A 23,501-nucleotide genomic window follows, 5' to 3' on the forward strand; every position below is an offset into this window, starting at 1 on the left:
AAGTGGCGTAGCGGCAGGGAGGGGTTCTTCTCCCGGTCAGGCAGCTGAAGCTCCGCTCTCGGGTTACCCCTGCAGCGACGCCCCCTAGTCCCACCGATACCACTGCTGCTCCCGCCCCTTCGCTCCTCGGCCGCGCAATGGGCACCCGCGACGACGAGTACGACTACCTCTTCAAAGGTGAGGTCATGGGTTCTACTTTCCACCGAGTCCGGTTCGGGGGCCCGAGACATTCCCGGGGGACCCGCGTGAGGGCTACCCCCGTACTGAAATCGGCCTTCCTCATTCTGTCCCTTTCTGTGCGGTTTGTTCCGCGGTCTCCCAGCTCAGCCCCTTTTCCTCCCCTAAGACAGCGAGTCCTCGCCGCACACCGGTCTTTTAGGGACCTTCCCCAAAGGCCTTCGCTGGCCTCAGATCCCGTCACCGTGTGTCCTCCTCTCGGCTGGTTTCCTTCTCCCAAATCGTCTTCCTTTCCGGGGTTCTAGGGCCCCTATAAAGGGGTCGCCCCTCCCACCATGTATCCTCCGGATTTGGCGCCCCCACCCCCTGCCGGACTCACTCCCCTTCCTGAGCCGCTTTGACCGGCCCTTCCTTTGCTCCTCGCCTTTGCCTTCGGCGCAGACTCCCACTGCAAGTCTTTGGCTTATGTTCCCCCCTTCCCGTCGGGCTAGCCCCTCCTCAGCGTCTTCTCACAGCCCCTCCCCCCCCTCGGACCGACGGCTCTCCTAGCCATGTTCCATCTCCGGGCTAGGCCCTCGTTAAAATCTGAGCGGGCCAGTGGCCTCCACCCGCTCCACGGTTCTCGCTGTTAATAATGTTTTCGCACTGCCCCTGGGGTCGGTAGCTCGTTCTCTACCTTCCTGTCCCCAAATAGTTTAGAGCTCTCCCACGTCGCCCGTGCGACCCCAAGGGTGGGGAGCAGGGCAAGAGGGATTGTCCGACACCCACGCACGCACTTGTCGCAGTGACCCGGCAGAGTGATGTGATTTCCCACCCAGCCTTTTTTCTCCTGCCCTCCCTACCCGGCGCCAACCGGCCCGGGATAACTCTTGACTCTGCTCGTGGGAAGGGGTTGCGGATGGGTGGTGGCTGTTATCCTTGCCAGACCTGAAGGCCCAGTTCCTGAGCAGGAAAGGTTGTGCGCTGCACAAATACTAGCTCGTTTTATCACTATGGACTGGTTGCTTCCTGCTGCAATACTGGGGAGGATCCAACCTTTTCGTGTTTTTAGAACCGGAAGGGAAGAGTCCTAGTTGGCTACATACCTTTCTCAAAAGGTGGGGGGTTATCTGAAAAGTTGTGTGTGCTCTTTGGTCAAATTAAATGATTTATAAGACAGAGAAACATGTAGTGCCCTTGGGCAAAACATTGGAGGGTGGGGAATGGATAGAAAGAATTGCTTATTGGGGCAGTCCGGAAAGAATCCAAATAGTTTTTTTTTTTAATTTATCAACAGATAAAGGGTACAGTTTTCAATGAGAAAAGAGTACACTAAAAGCTTTTTTTGTTCGGAGAATGCGCTCTCACTGTGATGCTCTTTCTTTGCTCCTGAATTAGGGTAGCAGCCATCAGTGGTATGCTGAACAAAGATCATTACCAGGGAGGAAGAAGCCATCGCTATTAAAGCTTTACAGTGGAGGGTGGAGTTTAAAAAGAGTGTTAAGCATGGTGACAGTTTCTGACTTTACCATTGGGTGCTCAGAATGACTAAATGAAGCCGGTAACATTTCTTTGCTTTACCAATACTTTGCAAATCTTGACATACTAGCTGATGATATAGTCTTATTACCACTTACTCCTCTGGGCCAGACTATTCTATGTTGTGAGTACCTTCAATATCCTCCCCGCCCCCAGTAGAGAGTCATTTACAGAGAAGAGGATACTTAATGCATTTTACAACTACAAAAAGGAAACGTGGATTAGTTTACATACTGTTTGCTGAAGTCATCTGAGGTCTGGTGAAATTACTTAAGTGAGACCCTGGAGACGGGTTTAGCCATTAAAGGGAGATTTTTTTTTTTAAATGAAGTACAGTGGCAGTGGGCCGCTAGCTGCCTTTGAAGTAATTAATTTAGAACAAGATAGACTATCAGAGTATTTCTCCTTTTTGGTTGGGAACTTAAATATTGCTTATAGAAGCCATACCTTTTTTCACTAGTAATGTTATCCTGGATTGGCTTAAGGAGTTTTAATTTAATTTTGGGATTAGACTATCTAACAATGATTGAGAGCACAGGGCTTTGGAATCACACAGGCCTGGATTCAAATCCTGACTCAGGTCTTAAATTTGCTTGGTAACCTTGAGAAAGTTAACTTTCTTGTGCTTCAGTTTCCTTATCCATGAAAAGGAAATAATACATAACCTCTCAGGACTGTTGTGAGAATGAAACAAGACTGGCTGTAAAATTTTAACTACTGTGAATACTCTATAAATGGTAATAATGTGGAAGAAGTTACTGTGGTTCTTTCCAGTTTTTCTTAAGTATGAATCTTTATAAAAGCATGTAAATATTAAACTTAAAACTAGGAACTTCTAAAGTATTTTATGTTTCCATGGGTTATGGTTTCATTTCGTTGTACATTTTCCTGTTTAAGGTAGGGTGTTTAAAAATTTTGCTGAGAAGGATTTCCACTTTTTTAAAGCTCTTACAGGATATGTCACTCACTGTTTTTTTTTTTTTTTTACTTTAGTGCTGATCATTTAGCCAATTTCTTTATGCAGTTATAATTTAAAATGAAGCAATAATTTGTTTTAAAATGATTTCATTTTACAGAGATTTATTTACTGAGATGAGCTACAGCTCTACTTGGAAGAAGGCTTATCTAGCAAAGTTAATAGTTGAGGGGATTTGTAGTTTGTAACTAACCAGTTGAAAATGAAGGGATATTTTGATTTGTATAGGATAGAGTGGTCCAAATGGAAATGTAATACGGGGGAGCTGGACAGTTATTCTAAATTATGTATTTGTTCTTGTACATTAACCTTTAGTTAAGCTGAATATTGGGACTTTGGTGGGGAGGAATTAATTTTATTTTTAAAAACTTGACTTTTTTATTTTAAACACTTTCATTCTACAAGTATTTACCCACAGTGTAGTTAAGGCCTTGTGGGACACATAAGTGAAATAAACATCAATCATAGTTCCTACTTAAACATACTGTGGTAGACACCGATCCAGTCAAAGTCACATTTTCTGAAAACATCTGGATATATTGTCTACACCACTTTCTTTTTAATCTCATTGAAGGTCAGTAGTAATTAGCCATCAGCTGATTGTCAGTGGAATTGATCATAGGAACTTTGCTGTCTAGCATCTTGCTAGCTTTTCTTTCACAACTTTTGGTTGAGCAACTCAGATTCTGCTGAATCTGGAAAAACATGTCTAGACTTCAGCCTTATTGAATGCATTTTATTTTAACGATTCTTTTGGTGAGGTTGGACTATGAATATAGTTGAAAGAGTAGATAGATTTCCAACTTTGTTTATAAAAAAAATATGAGAATTATCCGTTGTTCCTTCAAGTGATAACTTGTAGTAGGTCAGATGTAATATGATTGATTTGTTGAATTAAATTTTAGTCCGGTATATTAGTTTTCAAGAGAGTGTATAAAAGTAAATGTGGCTGAAGAAGTGGACATTTTAATTAAATAATGGTAATTAATATGTATATTCTGTTTTTATGGCATTTAGTAGCCTAACATTTGATATATATATTGAACCAAGTTTCTTACAAGGTATTAGAGATAATATTTAAAATTCAGCAGATGTTAGCCATGTGGTCATAAATATCAGGTTATTTTAGAAATGCTATATCTGTTTCATATATAGATGCTTTTGTGTGTGTGTGTGTGTGTGTATGTGTGTATGTACACATTACATAGATGACTATAGTGATACAAATGTTTAAAGTACTTTTACTCTAAAATAACTAGTTATGGAAAACAGGAAAGTCTCACCACAAATTCCTTTCCTGAATCATATAGGAGGTGGTCATATAGTTTGTCACTTTTTTTTTTTACAGTGAAAAAATTTTATATTTAGAATTAGCCAGCTGGACTCAGTTTAGATGATCCCAATTTTGTTGGCAACTTCTAAAGCATTATAGTCAGGAGCCAGTCGAATGTATACCTTCTTCTCTCCATCAGGCCTGATCAGGGTGCTGACCTGGCCAGGGTGCTGACCTTGGCCATGTCAGTGTCATAGAGCTTCTTCACAGCCTGTTTAATCTGGTGCTTGTTGGCCTTGACATTCACAATGAACACCAGTGTATTGTCTTCTGTCTTCATGGCTGGCTTGGTAGTTAGGGGGAATTTGATGATGGCATAGTGGTCAAGCTGGTTTCTCCTGGGCGTGCTCTTCCGAGGATATTTATTTAGGCTGCCTTCGGAGCTGCAGGGTCTCGGGCCTTCGCAAGGTGGGTGACATGTGGATCTTTTTTTTGTGTGGCTGTGGACGCCTCTCAGCTCTGCTTTCCTTGCCTTCAAAGCCTTTGCTTTGGCTTCGGCCCTGGGAGGGGCCAGGGCTTCCTTCTTTGCTTTCAGCACCATCTTCGTGAAAAAGCTATTGGGTTGTCGGAAAAGTCGTGACATTTTTTTCTGTTTTTCATTGCAAAAATGCATCATGATTTTTACGATAACCCAATAGTTTGTCACATTTTTAAAAAGCAATTAAATTGTCATCTTAATGAGAGAAACTATTTTATTAGAAACAAGTTTGAGTCCATGAACTTTTTTTTTTTACCATTTTCTATTAGATTTATTTTTTTTCTCTCAAAACTTTTTTTATCTAAAAAAAAAGGGGGAAAAAACCCCCCAAAATTATTGGAAACTTTATGGTTCAAGTGGGAAGAAAGGAGAAGAGCATGTTGCTGAGGCTCTGAACCTCTCCAGAGAAAGTCCTCACCCTTGAAATGCCCTCTTTGGGGGGAGAACAGTGCTGAGGACAGCGCCCTCATGCCCATCCTTGCCTGGAAAAGTGGGCATCATAGTGGTCCAAGGGCCAAAGGGGCTGGAGGGGACAGGGACCAAAGGAGTTCACAGAAAGTTGTCGGCCATGGGCTTTTTGGAGGGGATGCCCTGTGTCTCTTGGGGAGCGGCATTGGAGATGAAAAAATCTTTCTGGATATGTTCATCTTGCTCCAAGATGGCTGCTACATTCCCACAACTGGAAGTTGGAGGGTGGCAATTAAAGAGTGTGTCAGCTTCGATCCCCACCCCGTCTTGATCTTCTGGCCCAGGCAGCTCACTGGTAGCAGTAGTTTGGTGCAAACCACATAGTGAGCACAGTCTCATTGAAGTGCTGCTTGTAACCTTCCATCACCAGTTGGTGGGCATGGCAGATCATGTCAGTGTCATCTGCTGCATTGAAATGGGCCACCATGTTTTGGTTTGATTTTTTTAAATCATAGCCAGCAAATTCTCTTTCGTACCTTAGGTAATTTAATCTATTCTAGTTAATTTTTTTAAGTGAGCCTAAATGTTTACTTCTTGGATTGGTTTCTCATTTGGTAACTGAATAGTAGCAGCTTTTCTATTGTGTCATTTCTCAGTATCTTGGCAGCACTATTTTTAAAGAACCAATATCTTCTGTTGTCATATAAGATATAGCCCTTTGAGAAGTTGCTAGTCTTAATTCTGACAATCTCGTACATGTCTAGTTGAGATGACTTTTATACTGTATAAAACATGAGTCTTGAATTACTTTCAGATAAAGGTGCTGTTCTTTTTTATAATGTTAAAACTAATTGGTTACATTGAGGGGGAAAATACCCTCACTAACTTACTTTATAATGGCATAAAGATTTGAGGATGGGAAGACAATGAACATAATTGTTAAAGTGGAGGTTGAATGGGAAGAAACCAAAAACTTGAAAGTTTTAAGTTTGTGTGGGAGGGAGGTGTTCTTTGAGTTTATATTCCAAAGTTGTCATCATTCTAGATGTCTTGTTTTCTGGCTTTAAACTAAGTGACTGGTTTCTGAATTACTGATTGATATCTGAGTACGCCTGTAAGTGGAAACGTTCAACATTTTGGTTTTCTCCTTCTTTCCTATTCCCACTTAAAAGTGAGGCTTTTATACCTCAGTGCTAGTGTGGGGCCAGAAATGATTCAAAGGAGGTTTCCTCAATGGTACATCCAGCCTCTTGCACTAAGAAACAATAGTGAGTATCCTGTTAATAAGGTGGACTCTATTGCTGAAACTGAGATTTGACCTCATGTCCAGAATTGTGGACTTTGAAAATTAACATATCAACCAACCTTCCTGTAAAATTGGAAATGTATTGTTCTTGTATGTTACTTTCATAACCACAATATCTTCTTCCCTGGTATCCAAATTAAAATATTTATTGTAATATCTGTGTTTGCCACAATACCATTGACACCTCTCACTATATAGCTAGAAGTAACTACTTGTGCTGCATGATATCACTGCTGCCTGGATAATTTCTTGCTGAATCAGCTGATAGAGGAAGCCAAATAGATACGCATTTGATAATATACTCCCTCCAAGACTGTCCAGAGGCCAGCTTATATTGCTCTTGTGGCAAGGAAGGGATACATAATAGATTCTCTTTGCCCTCTGACCAGAATGCAGGAGCTCTCACAGTTTTTTGTTTTGTTTTTAAATTAATTTTATTGAGGAATGACATGTTTTTCCAGGACCCATCAGCTCCAAGTCAGGTAGTTGTTTCAGTCTAGTTATGGAGGGCACAACTCAGTGGCCCATGTGGGGATCGAACTGGCAACGTCGGTGTTATGAGCCTGCACTGTAACCAACTGAGTTAACTGACTGCCCCGAGCTCTCACAGTTTTTACCTCCCTTTTCATCTCCACCAAATCCCAATCTCTTTAGTAAGCTTTGGTCTTAATTCCTTGGTGTTATTCTTGGATGTTCGATTTTCTAGTCCTGGTGTCTAAATCAATTAGCTAGGGAGAAGTAAGACGCATTAGTAGTCAGCAGTAGGAATGAGTATAATATTTTTTGAAATATTTATCAAATTTTCTATAAAGGAAAAAAGTGTTATCGAGCACTCAGATGCTGTAAACCTGTGAATTCAATTTGTTCTTTAAATGTAGATAGAAATGCTTTAATATAACTGCCTATTTCCCCATTGTTTTTGAAATTCTTAAGTATAATACCGTTTTCGGTGAAAAAGAATCTCCATGTATTTACTTTGTAAATAAACTGCCTCCTATGGTAATCATAACAAATAAATTCATCTAATCAGAACCTGTTTTAAAAATTTTTCATGAAGTTGTAAGTGAAAGTGTGTGCCCGCCTTGCTTTGGTCTTGAGTCAGAGTAAGTCAGATTTACTAGTCAGCTTCCTAGGGCCCTTGTTAAATTTATTGGAGTGTTTGTTTTTGGAGGAGTCTCTAGTTTCTTGCCAATCTGATAAATGTGTCTGTTAAAGGGTCATTGTCATTGTAGTTTCTGTGATCTGGGTGGCAAAATTTATAAACCTGATGTCTCCTGTTAAATGTGTTTCATTTTTGCCTAGGTGTGAGTCCTGAGATTACACCCAGTAACACACTTTGGTGAAACTAAGTAGAACATAGTATTCTTTCCCGCCTTACCACCCACTACCATCCTTTGTTGCTTTCACATGAGTCTGATATATTTTAATATCACAAATTGTTTATTTAGTTTAGGCTTTATCTTTCAAGTTATTACGTTCTAAGGTAGTAAGATTGGTATAGTATTGATGGTTAGTTAATGCATTAGCCTGTCGTAGGTGCCGGGTAGACTTTGGCATGTGTAAGATGGGATGGTGTAGCTATGCTAAGCAGATGATGTGTGGAAGTCATTATGCAGGTAGAAAAAGATAAGAATAAATTGTTTTTATCTATTGGTAGCAGGTTGAGAACATGGGCTACTCAATTCACCCCTACCCCATCCCTTTTAAAAAATCAGATGCTCTATTGTTTTTGCTTTAAAGCATGCTGATATTCTGAATGTGTTTGCCTCATTCATCTGACATAAAGTTCTTTGTCTTTTCAGTTGTCCTTATCGGAGATTCTGGTGTTGGAAAGAGTAATCTCCTGTCTCGATTTACTCGAAATGAGTTTAACCTCGAAAGCAAGAGCACCATTGGAGTAGAGTTTGCAACAAGAAGCATCCAGGTTGATGGGAAAACAATAAAGGCACAGATATGGGACACAGCAGGGCAAGAGCGATACCGAGCTATAACATCAGCGTAAGTCTTAGTTTTTAAGTTCTGTGAAATAGGCTGCCATTGAGTGAATTAGCTGAGTTTTGGTAATGGAAAAAGTACTTCTTTTTTTTTCCTTTTAAGAATTCCAATATTAGGATTTTGAAATTTATAAGTGTGTTTTAAAATATATATAATACATATATTTAGTTTTTCCTGGTGTTCCCTTCCATTTTGTGGTTGTTTTCTAATAGTTAAGTGCATGTTTCTGTTTTCAGATACTATCGTGGAGCTGTAGGTGCCTTACTGGTTTATGACATTGCTAAACATCTCACATATGAAAATGTAGAGCGATGGCTGAAAGAACTGAGAGATCATGCTGATAGTAACATTGTTATAATGCTTGTGGGCAATAAGAGTGATTTGCGTCATCTCAGGGCAGTTCCTACAGATGAAGCAAGAGCTTTTGCAGGTTAGTGATATGAATTCCATGATATTACAGTGATTCTGTATTTCTTACTGTTATACCTTGCAGTTTTGATAACCCTTCCAGTGCAGGTAATCAGTTGCAGTAGTTTTGAAAAGGTAAACCTGAATGGTTCAAGAAGGATTGTTGTTTTAAAAGTGTGTGACGACTGTATGGCTCTTTTGCTTAACTTTGAGTCATTAAAACACTATAGTAATGCAGTGCGGTAGTCAGATATGTATGTCAACTATAATGATATATACATATAGTCACGGGACGTGGAGTAGAGTGTGGGAATGGAGTCAATGGGATTGTAATAGATAAGCATGATATCGGGGGTGGGAGGGCAGTAGATGGGGGAGGGGGGTTTTTGTGCGAAGGCTGAAAAGAATAACTGTTGCATTGTTCTGTACACCTGAAACTAACAATAAAAGAAAAACAACAAAAATAACTATAGTACTTTGAGGTTTTGCTGCCAAAAATTGAATGTAAAGACCGTCATCTTTTCTCCCCCTGGAAAGGTTAGATGAAATCTATTTATTCTGGGTTCCCTATGTCTTTATCCATTATGTTTCTGTGTTTTGCCAAGGCTGCTCTGTGTGGGTCTGAAAAGTAGTGGCCGGGGAGTGTCAAGGACCAATAGGCATGTAGCTGCTTAGGAGTTAAAACTTATTTAGCTTTATAGAGTCTGCCTATCTCTTGCCCCTGTTTTGGTAGGGGCAGCTTACCAGAAGGCAATATTGTGCATTCTTGGCTAGTGAAGGTTGTGACCCTCCACTAATGATTGTACCATTTTCTATAACAGTTTTTAAGTTTTCCACGTAAGAACTGTATTTCAAACAATATAGCTACAGAATTTGAAGTGAATCGCATATATACCATCCACATTCATACTGTAGCTATGTGGTTGATGGGGAGAAAAGGACAGTAAGGGATGGAAATAACTGGCTATTCAATAAGTTTACCATATTTTAAGTAGTGTCATTCATTCTGGTGGTAGTATTTAGATGCAACAAATATTTATTTTAATGAAGCCAATAAAAATTTCTCACTGTTACTTTTAATCTACTAAAGTGTAAGTAGAATGGTGGTACCCTTATTGCTCAAGGAGTTGGGGAGGTCTTAGGTTTTAACAGTGTTTTATTTTCCTTTCCAAAGGTTTGAGTGTATCACATCCCTTGTATTAAAATTTGACGAGACTGAAGTTTTTGTGTCTCCCCACAGAAAAGAATGGTTTGTCATTCATTGAGACGTCTGCTTTAGACTCTACAAATGTAGAAGCTGCTTTTCAGACAATTCTGACAGGTAAGACTTGCGTTTTCAGATTATACCAGTGGAAACAGGAAGTTTTAGGGGAGGTAATTTAAACAAATTGGGAAACCAAACAATATATCACACTATCTGAGAATGACTATCATTTGAGAACTACTGTAGTAAGAGTTTTTAGAGTACAAAATTAGTTACAATCTTGCTTGCCGAGCTTTAATCATTCCTAATTCATCTGGTTTATAGTGGGGAAAAATACTTTGAAAATTATTCAGTTCTGATATTTCAGTCCATGTATTCCATAATTAATGGTCATAAGCATGAAGTAATGCTTAAATGTACCTTCTTAGATAAATATTGAAATCCTGGCTATGGAAAGATATAAGTGCCTTATCGAAATTCAGTAAAGGAAAGGCATTTTTGGTTCTGATTGGTTAGAGAATCATCTAGGGAAAAATATATTCTTAAAAATTTAAATGAAAAAACAAAAAGTAAAATTCTCCCATGATACATTATGGAAGCAAGGTATCACCTATGGAGAAAATCAGCTAGTGATTTCATATAGAAAAGTTTTAACTAAATAGTGGGAAAGGAACAAAGTTCATGCTGTTTTGGAATGTGGATGTGCGGACCAGGTCAACCTCAGGGATGAGAAACCATTTTATTTGTGTTAACTCATATTTACCCTAACTTTATTAGAATGACCACCTTATCAGTAAATTTAATCTTAATTCTCTAATAAATACTTCAGTAGATTGTTTTAAGTACTTTAAAATTGTGTATTACTTTTAAGAACTCACTAGTCTTAATACATAGCACAGTCTTATGTGGAGTTCTACAAAGTCTATATGGAGAAATGGTTAAATGAGTTCCCAGTTATAGCAAGATTTTAATTTATTCTTTGTGTGTAACAATTGTAGTAAAGGTGAATAGATTTTAACCTTTAAATGTCTTATTTTACTGTAAAAATGTAGAGACTAAGCCTAGGATTTAAGAAAATGAATTTAGAAGCCTGACTTGGGTTCTGTCCTGGCTCCCCTACTTATTATTAGCTCTATATAATCTTAGTTGTTACTTAACCTTTTTAGCCCTTAATTTCTTTGTAAAATTTAAATATGTTTAAATATAAATCAGATTCATAGTGTCTTAAAATGAGTGAGTAATCTTGAAGGTCTGAGTCTCTTAAGGTCTCTGAAAACCTCACTTGAAAAACTTTAGTCAATCCTTGTTGGGATATTTTTTATGTCCCATTAAATCTCCTCTGCTGTAATTTCTAGTTCATTTATTCTGATCTCTGTTTCTAGCCCATTTATTCTAATACTGAGTGAAGGTGAGGCCATGTCTTTTGTTCTATCTGCAGTTAGCTATTTTATGTATCATTTTGTAACATGGAACTTGTGATCTACTTAAAACATGAACTAATCAATAAGCAGTGATATATATACTTAAAATTGAGCTGTTTTGCCCTTAAAGATAAAGAACACCTGGCTATTTTTCTTAAAATTCTCTGTAGATTAAACTTTTATTATTGGTTGACTAATGTTGCTTGAAAACAAACAAGACTTTACCTTTACTTGCTACCACTTTTCCTCTCTATATTCACTGTTTCCTCAGCTTCCTGCATAAATCTCAGTGTTGATCTGTGCGATCAGAGATCACTGCATATGGCAGCAGACATCTGTGCTGTTTTGCAAGTGTTAGGATGTTTGTTCTAAACTTTATACCAGTGGGAATATTAATGCATAGAAAAAGCAGGAAAGAGAACAGTAATCTCATTAGGCTTAATTGTACCTCAAATGTTAACAGTATTAAGGGACACATTTACATTGTATTTTGATGTTTCTATAAGAAAAAATGGCTTTTTAATTTTTAATTTTTTTTTTTTTAAGATTGTATTGGGGAATTAGGGGAGGGGAACAGCGTTGGGGAATCGGGGAAGGGGAACAGACAAGTTGCTGTCCTTTTGTNTGTTCTTCAGTCTAGTTGTGGAGGATGTCGCTTCACTGGCCCATGTTGGTATTGTGATCATTGCCCTCTTCCTGGCTGAGGCAGATCGGTCGCCGGCTATCGGATGGCCACTCACAGCAGCTCACGGTAGCTCATGCCGGCTGCCGGCCGCTTATGCTGACTGCTGGCCACTCACGGTAGCTTCCGGCAGCCCACTGCAGCAGGGGCTGCAGCCTACGCCTGTGCCGGCAACTCACAGCAGCCCAGCTCCAGGTCGAGTTGTTGTTCACCATCTTAGCTGTAGAGGGCACAGTGTCACTAGCCCTCATGTGGGATCTGAACCAGGGCCCTGCTGCTCAGAGCTGGCGTCCCAAGCCAACTCTTAACCAGCGCGCCACTTGGTTGGCACGCTTTTTAATTTTTTAAGATGGAAAGTTATGTATTGGAAAACTTATCTACATTATTACTCCAAAGTTAATGTAATATTTGTTTTAGAATAGTCCCATGGCATATTTGACATCCATAAATTTGACAGTAACTCTGTGACATAATTTTGCTGGTAGTATTTTTTAGAGGTGATTTGCTAGTACATTGTGAGCCTGATTGATTGTGCAGCTTCCGCATTTCAGTGCAGTTTTGTTTTCTTTCATCCTCAAATTTATTAAGGAATGTTTTCAATCCATACTTCCCATAGTCTTGTTATTTTTTCTTTTAACTTTGAATTTTGACAATTTCAGCTTTAAGTTACAATAAATAGCACAAAGAATTTACAAATACTCTTCACCTGTATTCCCCGAATGTTGATATTTTACCATATCTGCTTTATTCTTTTCTCTTCCTCTCTTAATATATACATATTTTTTCTGTATTATTTCAAATGATAGACATATTGCACCTTATACCTAAGTACTTTTTATTGTGTATTTCCCAAAAATGACATTCTCTTTCATAACCATAGTATAATTATCAAAATCAGAGAGTTAAATGATAACTCTAAACATCAGTGTTTAGCTATAGACCTTATTCAGATTTTGCCATTTGTTCCAATTATGTCCTTATTTAGCAAAAGAGAGCCTGGAATCAGATCATGCCTTGCGTTTTAGTAATTGTATGTATCTTAGTTTCCTCTAATCTGGAACAGTTTGTTAGTCTTTTATTTCTTGACATTTTTGAAGGATACAGGTCAGTTATTTTGTAGTGTCCCTCAGTTTGGATTTGTCTGATGTTTCCTCTTGATTAAATTCAGGTTATGTACTTTAAGCAGGAACACCACAAGAGTGTTCTCAGTGCTTCAGATAGGGAGGCTGATGATATTGGTTTGCTTTATTACTTACTGGTGATGTTAACTGATCACTTGGCTAAGGTGATATCTGCCAGGTTTCTCAATGTAATAAGCCCAAGCCATCTTTTTAGTATGAAGACTAAATAAATTCTTTTGTGGTTGAAAGTATTGTAATTCACTTAGCATATTGACTCTTTAAAAGTGGGGTGAGAGTTGCCAGGCATTATAGTAGTAGTCTCACACCCTTATGTGAGGTTTCACTTTCCATGGTTTTAATTATGTGATCCGAAAATATTAAATTCCAGAAATAAACAATTCATAAGTTTTATATTGTGTGCCATTCTGAGCAGTGGGGTGAAATCTCTCGCTGTCCAGCTCCATCCTGCCCAGGACGTGAATCATCCCTTTGTCCTGTGTTTCCTGCTGTATATGCTAGCCTACCTGTTAGTCATTTAGTAGTCCTCTTGGTTATCAGATCAACTATACAGCAGTGCTTGTGTTCAACTAACCCTTATTTTACTTAATAATGGCCCAAAGCACGAGAGTAGTGGCAATCCAGATATGCCAAGAAAACTGTAAAGTGCTTCCATTTAGTGAAAAGGTTTGTATGTATAGGAAAAAACATACAGGATTCAGTACTACCTGAGGTTTCAGGCATTCACTGGGGTTTTTGGAACGGATGCCCCACAGATAAGGGGGCAGGATTACTGTAATTTTACTGGAGTATATAGTGAGAATCTCTTAATTAGGTGTAGTTGCTTTGCTTTTGGCATATGGCAACCTTTTAGATACTTGTCAGTGTATCAAATCAGAGCATTTTTTGACCTTTTAGAAACTTACATGGTGAGGAATGGGTTTGAAGAAGACCTAAAAAATTCTGACCTAGGCTATATAGTAAAATAACTCAGATCACTGCTATTTTTACAGTTTTTGGAGGCATGAAACAATTTTATCTGTCTTTGTACCCCAGTTTGGAACAGTTGCATTTAATTTCCTTAGAATTTTTTTTTTTCAACTTGATCCATACTTCCATTAGAGTAAAAAGAGGTATATGTCTTTTTTATTTAACTTTACCTGGTTATATTTTTAAAGCTGTTGTATATTAATGTTTTACTTTGTATTTAGATCTGTAAGAGATTCTGATTATAAGAACAATAAAGCAGAATTTCTTTTCTTTCTAACCTTACTTATTGTTTGGATGTCTTGAAAAGGGACTGCACAGGAATTGGTGTATTATATATATTTGGTTCTAAAGGAGAACATGCCCTTGAAAGAGGAAAATATTTGCATCTGGTTTAGCAAGTTACTTTTCCTGTTCCCTTCCCCCCACTTAAATAACCTTCTCTAATCAGATACCAGCTAGAAAGGTACCTGCTTCCTATTTTCTTATCAAAGTTTTTTTTTTAGTGACAGATCTAGCCACAAGAGACATTAAGTAAATTAGTTGTGTAGCCTCTTAGTGCCCATTCTACCTGAAAGAAAAATTTTCTCTTAATATTCCTGGCCAACAGTTTCCTTTTTATTTATTGCTTGGTTATCATTTTTATTAACAGACAGACATCTTTTTGGTGACTGGAGCAAATGTAACAGTAATCCATTTCTACAAAACACTATGTAGTACTTTTAGGCAGTTACACAACACTGCTCAAATTTCTTGCTTTGTAATGGGATCTCTTTAATTATTTAACTTCCTATGTTCTCCAAGAACTCTGCCTTTTCCTCTCTTCCATTATTTGCTTTTCATGTAAGAACCTGCAAAATATTTTTTGCTTTGGTTCCCTGAACCTAATGTTCAAAACAACTTGTAGAGAAGTTAAAATTTATAGAGGGTCACATTTAATCATTTGCACTTTGGAAAAGAAGAGCCGTCCAGTTTGGGATTAGAGAGAAAACATAAAGAATAAGGGATGAATGGTATAGTTTTACAGTAATTTGATGATTATCTTCATTCCTTAGCCACTAGCCTGATTGAATGACTGCCTTTCTCTTTACCCTTGACACACTCTCCAGTCTCGTCCCTTTTCAATGAAAATAATCCATATCCTTTGTTCTCATTTTTTAAAAACTCTAGTTAATAGTCTTTATTGTAATCTTTTCCCGCCGCTTGATAGTTCTTCAGCTTGGAGCCACTGTCAGTCAGCCTTCTCAAACATAAATTTTAGCACCCCTTCCCCCCAAAAAAGCATAAGAAAAGGTACATTAGCTGTCACTGTTTTTGCTAGTTTACATATTCAGTGGACTAGTACAATTTGCTGTTCAGCTTTAGGGAAATTAGTTTTTAATTTGGAGAAAATGTATTAATTCAGTTTTTTTTCTTTATCAGTTCATGGCTAATCTTTCCTCCACCTACTCCCTCCCCCATTATTTTGAAACAAATCCCAGATATTACAGCATTTCATCTGTAAACATTTCATGATGTATATCTAGAAGATTAAGACTTAAACCCATAACAACGAAACCACTTAAAAATTGGCAGTAATTTCTTATCATTCAAACAATATTAAAATTTCCTGTCTCAATTTTTTTTTTTTTTTGCAGTTCAGATTAGAACCCAAATAATGTTCATATTGCAGTTGTTTACTATGTTCTTGGAGCATTTTGAGAAAAGATTCCACTTTCTCTTTTTTACCCCATAACTTTATATTTTCAAGTATTACAGAAATAATACAATAATATATATTATTTCTATACCCTTGATCCAGAATCAACAACTTGCCACATTTGGTTTATTTCCACATGTGTATATATACTTTTTCCCCCTTTGCTCAATGCTTGGAAAATAAATTGTAGACATTGTGGCACTTTATTATTAAATACTTGAGCATTTTCTCCCCTAAGAACAAGGCATTCTCTTGTATAATTATAATACCATATATCATCCAAGAAATTTATGTTTTTATATTGTGTTATATAATGTGCGGTTCATATTTAGATTTCTCCATGTGTACTAATAATGTCCTTCATAGATTTGGTTTTTACATTTTAAATCTAGGATCCAGTCAGATCACACATGGCATTGATGGAATTGTTTTATATGTGAAGTATCAAATAGAGTGAGTAGCCACTGACCACAGGTTGTTATCGAGTACTTCAAATATGGCTAGTGGACTGAGGAATTGGTTTTTAAATTTTATTTAGTTAGTTTAAATAGGTGGCTACTGTATTGGACAGCACAGATTTAGAACACTTATTCTCATCTTTTAAATGTATTTTATGAAATAACTTCTTTGAAGCATTTTGGCCTGTTGTCTTGTAGAGTGTCTCTCATTCTGAATTTATTCAGTTGTTTCCTCATGATAAATTCAATTTAAATATTTTTGGCAGGACTACATAGATGTCTTTCATAGGAATGCATTATATCCTTCATAGTATTAGGCCATCAGGAAAGTCATGACGTATTTTTCTGTTTTTCAATGCAAAAATGCGTCCTGACTTTCCCGATGACCCAATACATTATAATAGGCATATCATGTCAATTAGCCCCATTTTTAGACTTCCTTTACCTTTTGAGGGTATTTGGGGGGGGGGAGCATTGGGAGAGCAAAGATAAGTAAGATATAATTTCTCGGCCATAAAAAAGAATGAAATCTTACCCTTTGCAACAACATGGATAGACTAGTAAGGTATTATGCTAATTGAAATAAGTCAGACTGAGAAAGACAAATACCATATGATCTCACTTATATGTGGAATCTAAAGAACAAAATAAATGAGCAACAACAATAAAAACAGAAACAAACTCATATACAGAGAACAAACCGATGGTTGCCAGAGGGGAGGGGGTTGGGAGTTGGGTGAAAAAGGTGAAGGGATTAAGAAGTACAAATTGGTAATTACAAAATAGTCACAGGGATGTCAAGTACAGCATAGAGAATATAGCCAGTAATGTTGCAACTACTATGTATAGTGCCAGGTGGACACTACAGACCAATCAGAGGGGATCACTGCATAAATTATATAAATGCTTAATTGCTATGCTGTTCACTTGAAACTAATATATAGTAATATTGAATGTCAACTGTAACTGAAAAAATAAATATTTTAAAAAATACTGTTTCAGATTTGCAGTTTTATGACTAGTCTGATATAGGATTTTCTAAAGGAGCAAAAATATTCTTTCAAAACTAGAAATAAAAGTATTTTATCACAAAAAAAAGATATAATCTCTTCTCATAAGGAGTTTATAATCTAGTCTGAGGGAACTACTTTTAGGCAGTGCAATATGAGACCAAATAAAATGTGTTAAAGATACTTGCTGTAGAGGAATTTAATAACGTTTATTCATGCAGTTAGTTGTCAAACCCCTGCTATATGCTGTGTTCTGGAGATACAGCAGTAAATAAGGTAGACACAGTTTTGGTCCTCATAGAGTTTAACATTTAATGGAAGAGCTAGATACTAAACAATTAGTTTTGATATGTGTCATATAAAATCTTAAGTTGTCTGTTTTGAATAATTACTTAATTACAATTTAGCTTTGGTTCAGGAGGCACTGATAAACGTTATCTTTCCCTCCTTTTCCAAGAGTCCTTTGGGATTTTGGCATGTTTATGAAATTGTGCTTTTCCCTACACAGCCAAGAAAAATACCTAATGTGCCTGATAGTGCAAATTTATTTTTATTTTTCTGTGGTACAATGGCAGTGTATGTAGACTTTTTTTGGTAAAGATAGAATGAAAATACTCTCATGGTTTCATTTAGATCTAAGCCCATAAGATATGTAATCTCTATAACTTTCGCTGCATTGATTTCAAGTTTTTTTTGAAAATGTGTCAGAAATCCACAAAAACCAAAAAGTTGATATTTTAACTATTTTATGCATTTAATTAATAACAATTTGAACTACTTTGTATATAAATGACATTTTTAATGTATAAAAATTACGGATATATTCATTTGGATATATCCAACTATTGTGGCAAAAGGGTTAATCCAAGATTTATTTAATTGGTGAATCTTTCCCTCTGAAATTGAAAACATTTGTTTCTCTTCTTACCCTAAGAGAAATTAAATACAATGGGTTGCCTCTAATCAGTGGTTTGAAAATAAAACTTTAAATTTATGCATTCTCTGGTCAGTTTATTTGCAGTTTTTCATGCAGATATTATCTTCTACCTGTATGTGTCTTTTATGTCAACTGTTGATGGGCCTATTCACACTGAGTATTGCTGTTTCTTTTTGTTTTTCACTCAGAGATATACCGCATTGTTTCCCAGAAGCAAATGTCAGACAGACGTGAAAATGACATGTCTCCAAGCAACAATGTGGTTCCTATTCATGTTCCACCAACCACTGAAAACAAGCCAAAGGTGCAATGCTGTCAGAACATATAAGGCATTTCTCTTCTCCCCTAGAAGGCTGTGTATAGTCCATTTCCCAGGTCTGAGATTTAAATATATTTGTAATTCTTGTGGTCACTTTTGTGTTTTATTACTTCCTCATACTACAGATTTTCCATGTCTTAAGTCTTGATTTTAGCTTTATAAAGTTAATCCACTTGTCCCGAATGACTGCAGCTTTTTTTCATGCTATGGCTTCACAAGCCTTAGTTTAATAAACTGAATGTTTGGATTCCTCAGTTATTGTTTACTCTTCATCGTGGAAGCCTGTCACTGTAGGACATAATAGAACTTGATCACTTGAAGCTCAGACCTGTTGGTCTTGATCAAATCAAACTAAGAAGACTTTAGAAATAAGCTATCATTTTGCCACAAAGCAGCTTATAACAAGCAGCTTATAATTCATACACTCTTCTCTCAGTGCAGTATATCCGCAAATCTAAGAATTGCCCTATAAACATAGGATTTTGAGAGCTTAAAATTTTTTCATTATTCTGGAAGTCAATTTCTAAAATGCCTTAATAGGGTTATGTAGTTTAGTAAATTTTGTTTTTTAATTTTTGTAAGCATCAAAGTTGATTCAAGAGGGGGGCACTTTTTTCTGGACAAGAATTATCTTAATAAACACAGAAGACTTACAGCTTCATTTGTGGGTGGTATGGTTATGGGGCCATATGTTAAAAATTGCTGCCCAGCAGGCTGGGAACTGGAGAGACTGGTGGAATTCCATCTGAGGTGCCTCTGTTGGAATGATCAGGCAGCCCAAGTTAATGATAAGTCATTTAAGTTTTCTAATTTCCCAGCAGTAGTTTATGTGGCATTTTATTGCTCAGGCAATAACTGGTTTAATAACTCTTAGTATCAAATTGTGAAGTGTTAATTTCATCTTAAAATCTCCCATTAAATGAAATGCAACCTAGTTTTATCACCATATCCACCAGTAGGCATGGGTAATTATTTTAATGCTGATTTTTGAGTTTTGCAGTACATTATGGAATATAGTCCAGTTAAATATCAGGTTTCAGTATGTCAAAAGAATACAGTGAGAGGTTCATTTCTGCTCAAGTGGTACCACTTAAAGGCATGTATTCTTTTAGTACTTAAGATGAAATAGTACCTTGAGTTTAAATAGAATGCATTTAGGCCACTATACAGACCTGAAATAGTTTTCTTCCACTACATTATTGAAATCAGTGGAGCAACTAGTTTCTCATTCAGAAGTGTGCACACTAATATTTAGTTTTACTTTCTTGTGGATAATATTAAGCACTTACTCTGCAGTGTTCTGAAAGTTGTGTCAACTGAAGTGATACTATTCAGGATGGTGGAATGTCCCCAAAATGTGTATGTGTGGGCTTGCATAGATTACTATGTTTCATAGTTAATCTTCTGTCTTTCATGCGATGCTCATGACGTGTGGGGCGCACTGAAGGCATTGCTCTGGTCAGTCTTTCGGTTTGCCTCTGTAGCCATTTTATTATTTTAGTGTATTGGTATGAAGATACTATTATCTATTTGTAAATTGCTACTTTGTATTTTATGCATGCTCTGTAACTTGACTTTTTTTTAGTTACTGATTTGGAATATATTTGCATTCTAATAAACAGTTATAGGGGGGACTATTCTTTATTTTGTCAGATTACATTTTCCCTTTGAGAGCTTTGGATGCAGCCATGGAATATTTGATTCTAACGAATGAGAGTGTATAGGTCCTTATATTCTAGAGTAAACATTAAATTGGAGGCACCATTGTGTGAATTCAGCTTTGATTTTTAGACATGTACTTCAATTATGCTTTTCTTAGAAAGAGTATTACCAAAAATATAAGGGAAGTAATTAATCTCAGTACTTTCGTACATAACAGTGTCACCAGACCCAGGAAGAGGCTCCATCACTACTTATTTTACTGAAAATTGGTAGTAAGTGTTTTTTACACAATTTAATTTCAGAGGAGAAACTTAAGTAGTGAATTGAAAAGGAATGAAGTAACTGAATTTTTACCAAGTATAAACTTAAGTTGCCTTGGGCATGGTTGGATCTTGGGAACATTCCAAGAAACAGGTAGTAGTAGAAAAATGGCTTTGATTGCATTTCAACAAATGTCTTAATTCTGAATATCTGAGGAGACAAACGGTCTCAAGAAACATTAAGTTTTAAAATAATATGATAATTTAGGGCTCAAGGCAGTTTATTAGAAATATTTTGCTGCTTGACCTTGCTTTTCAGTTATTTTAACTTTGAATATATATATATATATATTTTTAACCTATTCTCCTGAATAGTCATTTAGCCATTTTGCCTTGATTTAAACTTGTATGTGAATGTTCTTAAGTGCTATCTGTGATTTTTCTCTAATAGTAGTTGTTACTCTGTAAGGGGTAAGTTTTCTAATTTAGCCATTACATTGAATATGCTAAATTCTAATTCTAAGAAGGGGTGTTTGTTAGCTGGTGACTAATGCCAGAGGTCTTTTAAGTTCTGAAGGGTTCTGCAGAAAAGTTAAGACTTAAGAGTTTGGATTGCTATCAGAGCTAGTCATATTTATTTCATCATTGGGGAAAATGAACATCTTAATTTTTGTCTTTAGTGACTTGTATTGACAAAATACAAACACTTTTCAATGGTTTGGGCTATTGTGATAATCTCCTCCATCTACCTTAAAGAGATAAAACTACTACTTAAACAATTTTGGCCAATACCAGAAGCAGAATAATTCAAAGGCTGGGTGGATATTTATAAACTTCTTCCAGCCTGTTAGGTTTCAGTTTATGGACTTTTCTTTTTTTAATGGAGGAGAAAAATGGGTATTGTTTACTTGATGTTTCACAAACATAAGCCTGAAAAAAATTTTCAAAACAAAATATGTATGAATTTTGTGTAAGGACTGTGCATGACATCCATTCTCAGTTTGAAAAAAAAATGAATGAAGGCAATGAAAGGATCTACATCATTTAATGGGTTAGCATAACAGCCAGACTAGTGCTAAAGAGAAGAGGACTGTTTTTGTTCTCCTGGCTGGGGCTGTGCAGGTGCCATACCCTCTTCTGGAATTTGACAGGCCACCTTTTCCATTCACCTATACAATGTGCCAAAAAAACCTGTGTTTTCATTCTGAAGTTTTAAAGAATGGTTGTGTTTCCCCAAACTGTAGAGGCTGGTGGTAACAATAAAGTAATACCAAATGTTATTGTCATTAAGGGAGACCAATAGTCTGAGAGATAATTTTAAGTGAAGTATCCATTTCTCTGAAAATTGAATTGGGAGATAAAGGAATATTTGAAAGGACCTTGGTACTAGGCATGTATTAGAAAATATGCAAACTCTGTGAGTTAAAAGATAGAAAGTGGCAGGTATAATGGAGCACTGGACTGGGTGACAGACTTGGGTTCTAGTCACAGCTCTTCTAGTCATTTTATTTCTGAGTCTCACCTTTCAGTTAATGAGGGGACCTGGGACTGGATTAGATCATTTCTGGGGTTCATCCCAGCTCTAATTCAGTAATTCTATGAATGAACTCTTCAGGTACTAGAGCCAAATTATTATACACTCTACTTCAAATATAATAGATAAGTAAAAATCAAGTGTACACTTTGCAAAATGTTTTTGACCTTATAATAGAATGATATCCTTATTTCCACTAGAATGTTATCTTTATTTGCATGTTAACTCCATTAAAGAAGATGAAAGCTTTCATATTATTTGCAAAATGACTTTCAATTTCAACAATTTGCGACAAAGTACCATATATGTGCTAAGGGGGAGGAGCACTTGATGGGCTGCTATGTCAACTGTAAATTGAGAACTGCTTGTTTTTTGACTCCTGTTAAAATTTTGCTGGCTTTTAATACACACTTTAAAATATATTCATGTCTGGGAGAGAACTTTTAAAAACATTTTGCGTTTTAATTTTTTTTATTGTGTCTAATAGGACTCTATAATACAAGAAGGTACACTACTAATCTGCAGAGCTAGCAGTGCAATAGAACCATTGATTAAATCCAAGCACATAGGTTTATGTGTGTACTGATGATACTAAATGGCATCCTTTGGCTGTTAGCATAGTAATTAATAATTAGTAGTCTAAACATTTGAATTCAGTTATTAAACATTATTAAGTATAGAATGGGTAGGTCCTGGCAGATGTCATGTGTATTGGCTGTTAACTACTCTGTTACCAGTACCAGTGATAGTAGTGAAAATTAGTAGGCCAACAGGATTTCTTTTCCTGTGTTTGGGTCAGTGGATGATAACATTGCCCCATCACAAAATCTCAGATCTCGTTATCCCCATCCCAAGGAATAAATGTATTGCTTTTAGCACCCATTCCCCTACTGAAAACCTCGTCTCTCAGCATACCATTTTCTCAGATCCCTTTAGGGAAGTGGTTCCTTATCTTTAAGAAGTTGCTGACTTGTACTAGCCTCCATGCCCAAAGCATTCCATCTTGTGGGCCTGAGAATATTATAGAAGGTCATGCCTGAAACGGGACAATCTGGGAAGCTCCAGGAAGCAACATTTTATGTAGGCTTTGTTTGATAGGAAGCCAATTCTGGAGGAGGTTACTGGTTTTGGTTTACATTTAAGTGGATGCCTAAGTAACAGTACTTTGTAAGATCTCAGGTCCCCATGTTTTCTCTTACCCAGGGCTCTGGAGGGTCATCTGCTGGGCTGGACAATGGCATGGGAGGCAGAAGCTAGAATGAGGAAGGAATGTGAGACCAGAGCTTTACCTTCTGTGGGTTTGGACCACTACTCAGTCTTTCTAGCTCTGCAAGTCAGGGAAGAAAATGTATAATCAGCACTCACTAATCACTAGGCCCTTCCATTTATTCCTGCCCTTTTGAAATTGCTACATTGTAAGATCCACAAGGACAAGGGAATGTGCTTTGTTCTTATTTACATTCCTGCTATCTAACCACCCTACAACCAAACCCATGTCAGAATAAGGACCATCTAAAAGAGAGGGGGCTAACCCTAGGGTTCATTCTAGTTTGGTTTGGGGTGCTATTGTCTGAGAATTATTCAGGTTAATAAATTTTTTTCATTAAAAGT

General features: G+C 37.0%; 1 protein-coding gene across 1 annotated transcript; it reads left to right on the top strand.

Annotated features, from left to right (window-relative positions):
• Positions 1 to 15: 15 nt before the first annotated feature.
• RAB11A (RAB11A, member RAS oncogene family) lies at positions 16 to 22,142 on the top strand. Its single transcript, XM_019647343.1, has 5 exons — positions 16 to 177; positions 7,999 to 8,194; positions 8,428 to 8,621; positions 9,840 to 9,920; positions 18,304 to 22,142. Exons 1-5 carry the CDS (start codon positions 138 to 140, stop codon positions 18,441 to 18,443), a joined length of 651 nt encoding a protein of 216 aa, XP_019502888.1. The 5' UTR covers positions 16 to 137; the 3' UTR covers positions 18,444 to 22,142.
• Positions 22,143 to 23,501: the final 1,359 nt, after the last annotated feature.

Source organism: Hipposideros armiger, unplaced genomic scaffold (genome assembly GCF_001890085.2).
Source record: "Hipposideros armiger isolate ML-2016 unplaced genomic scaffold, ASM189008v1 scaffold_110, whole genome shotgun sequence".
Lineage (NCBI taxonomy): Eukaryota > Metazoa > Chordata > Mammalia > Chiroptera > Hipposideridae > Hipposideros > Hipposideros armiger.

Coding starts and splice junctions, on each gene's coding strand:
- RAB11A (XM_019647343.1), top strand. CDS start 138: ATGGGCACCCGCGACGACGAGTACGACTACCTCTTCAAAG. Junction 178..7,998: donor GTACGACTACCTCTTCAAAG/GTGAGGTCATGG, acceptor TTGTCTTTTCAG/TTGTCCTTATCGGAGATTCT. Junction 9,921..18,303: donor TTTTCAGACAATTCTGACAG/GTAAGACTTGCG, acceptor TTTTTCACTCAG/AGATATACCGCATTGTTTCC.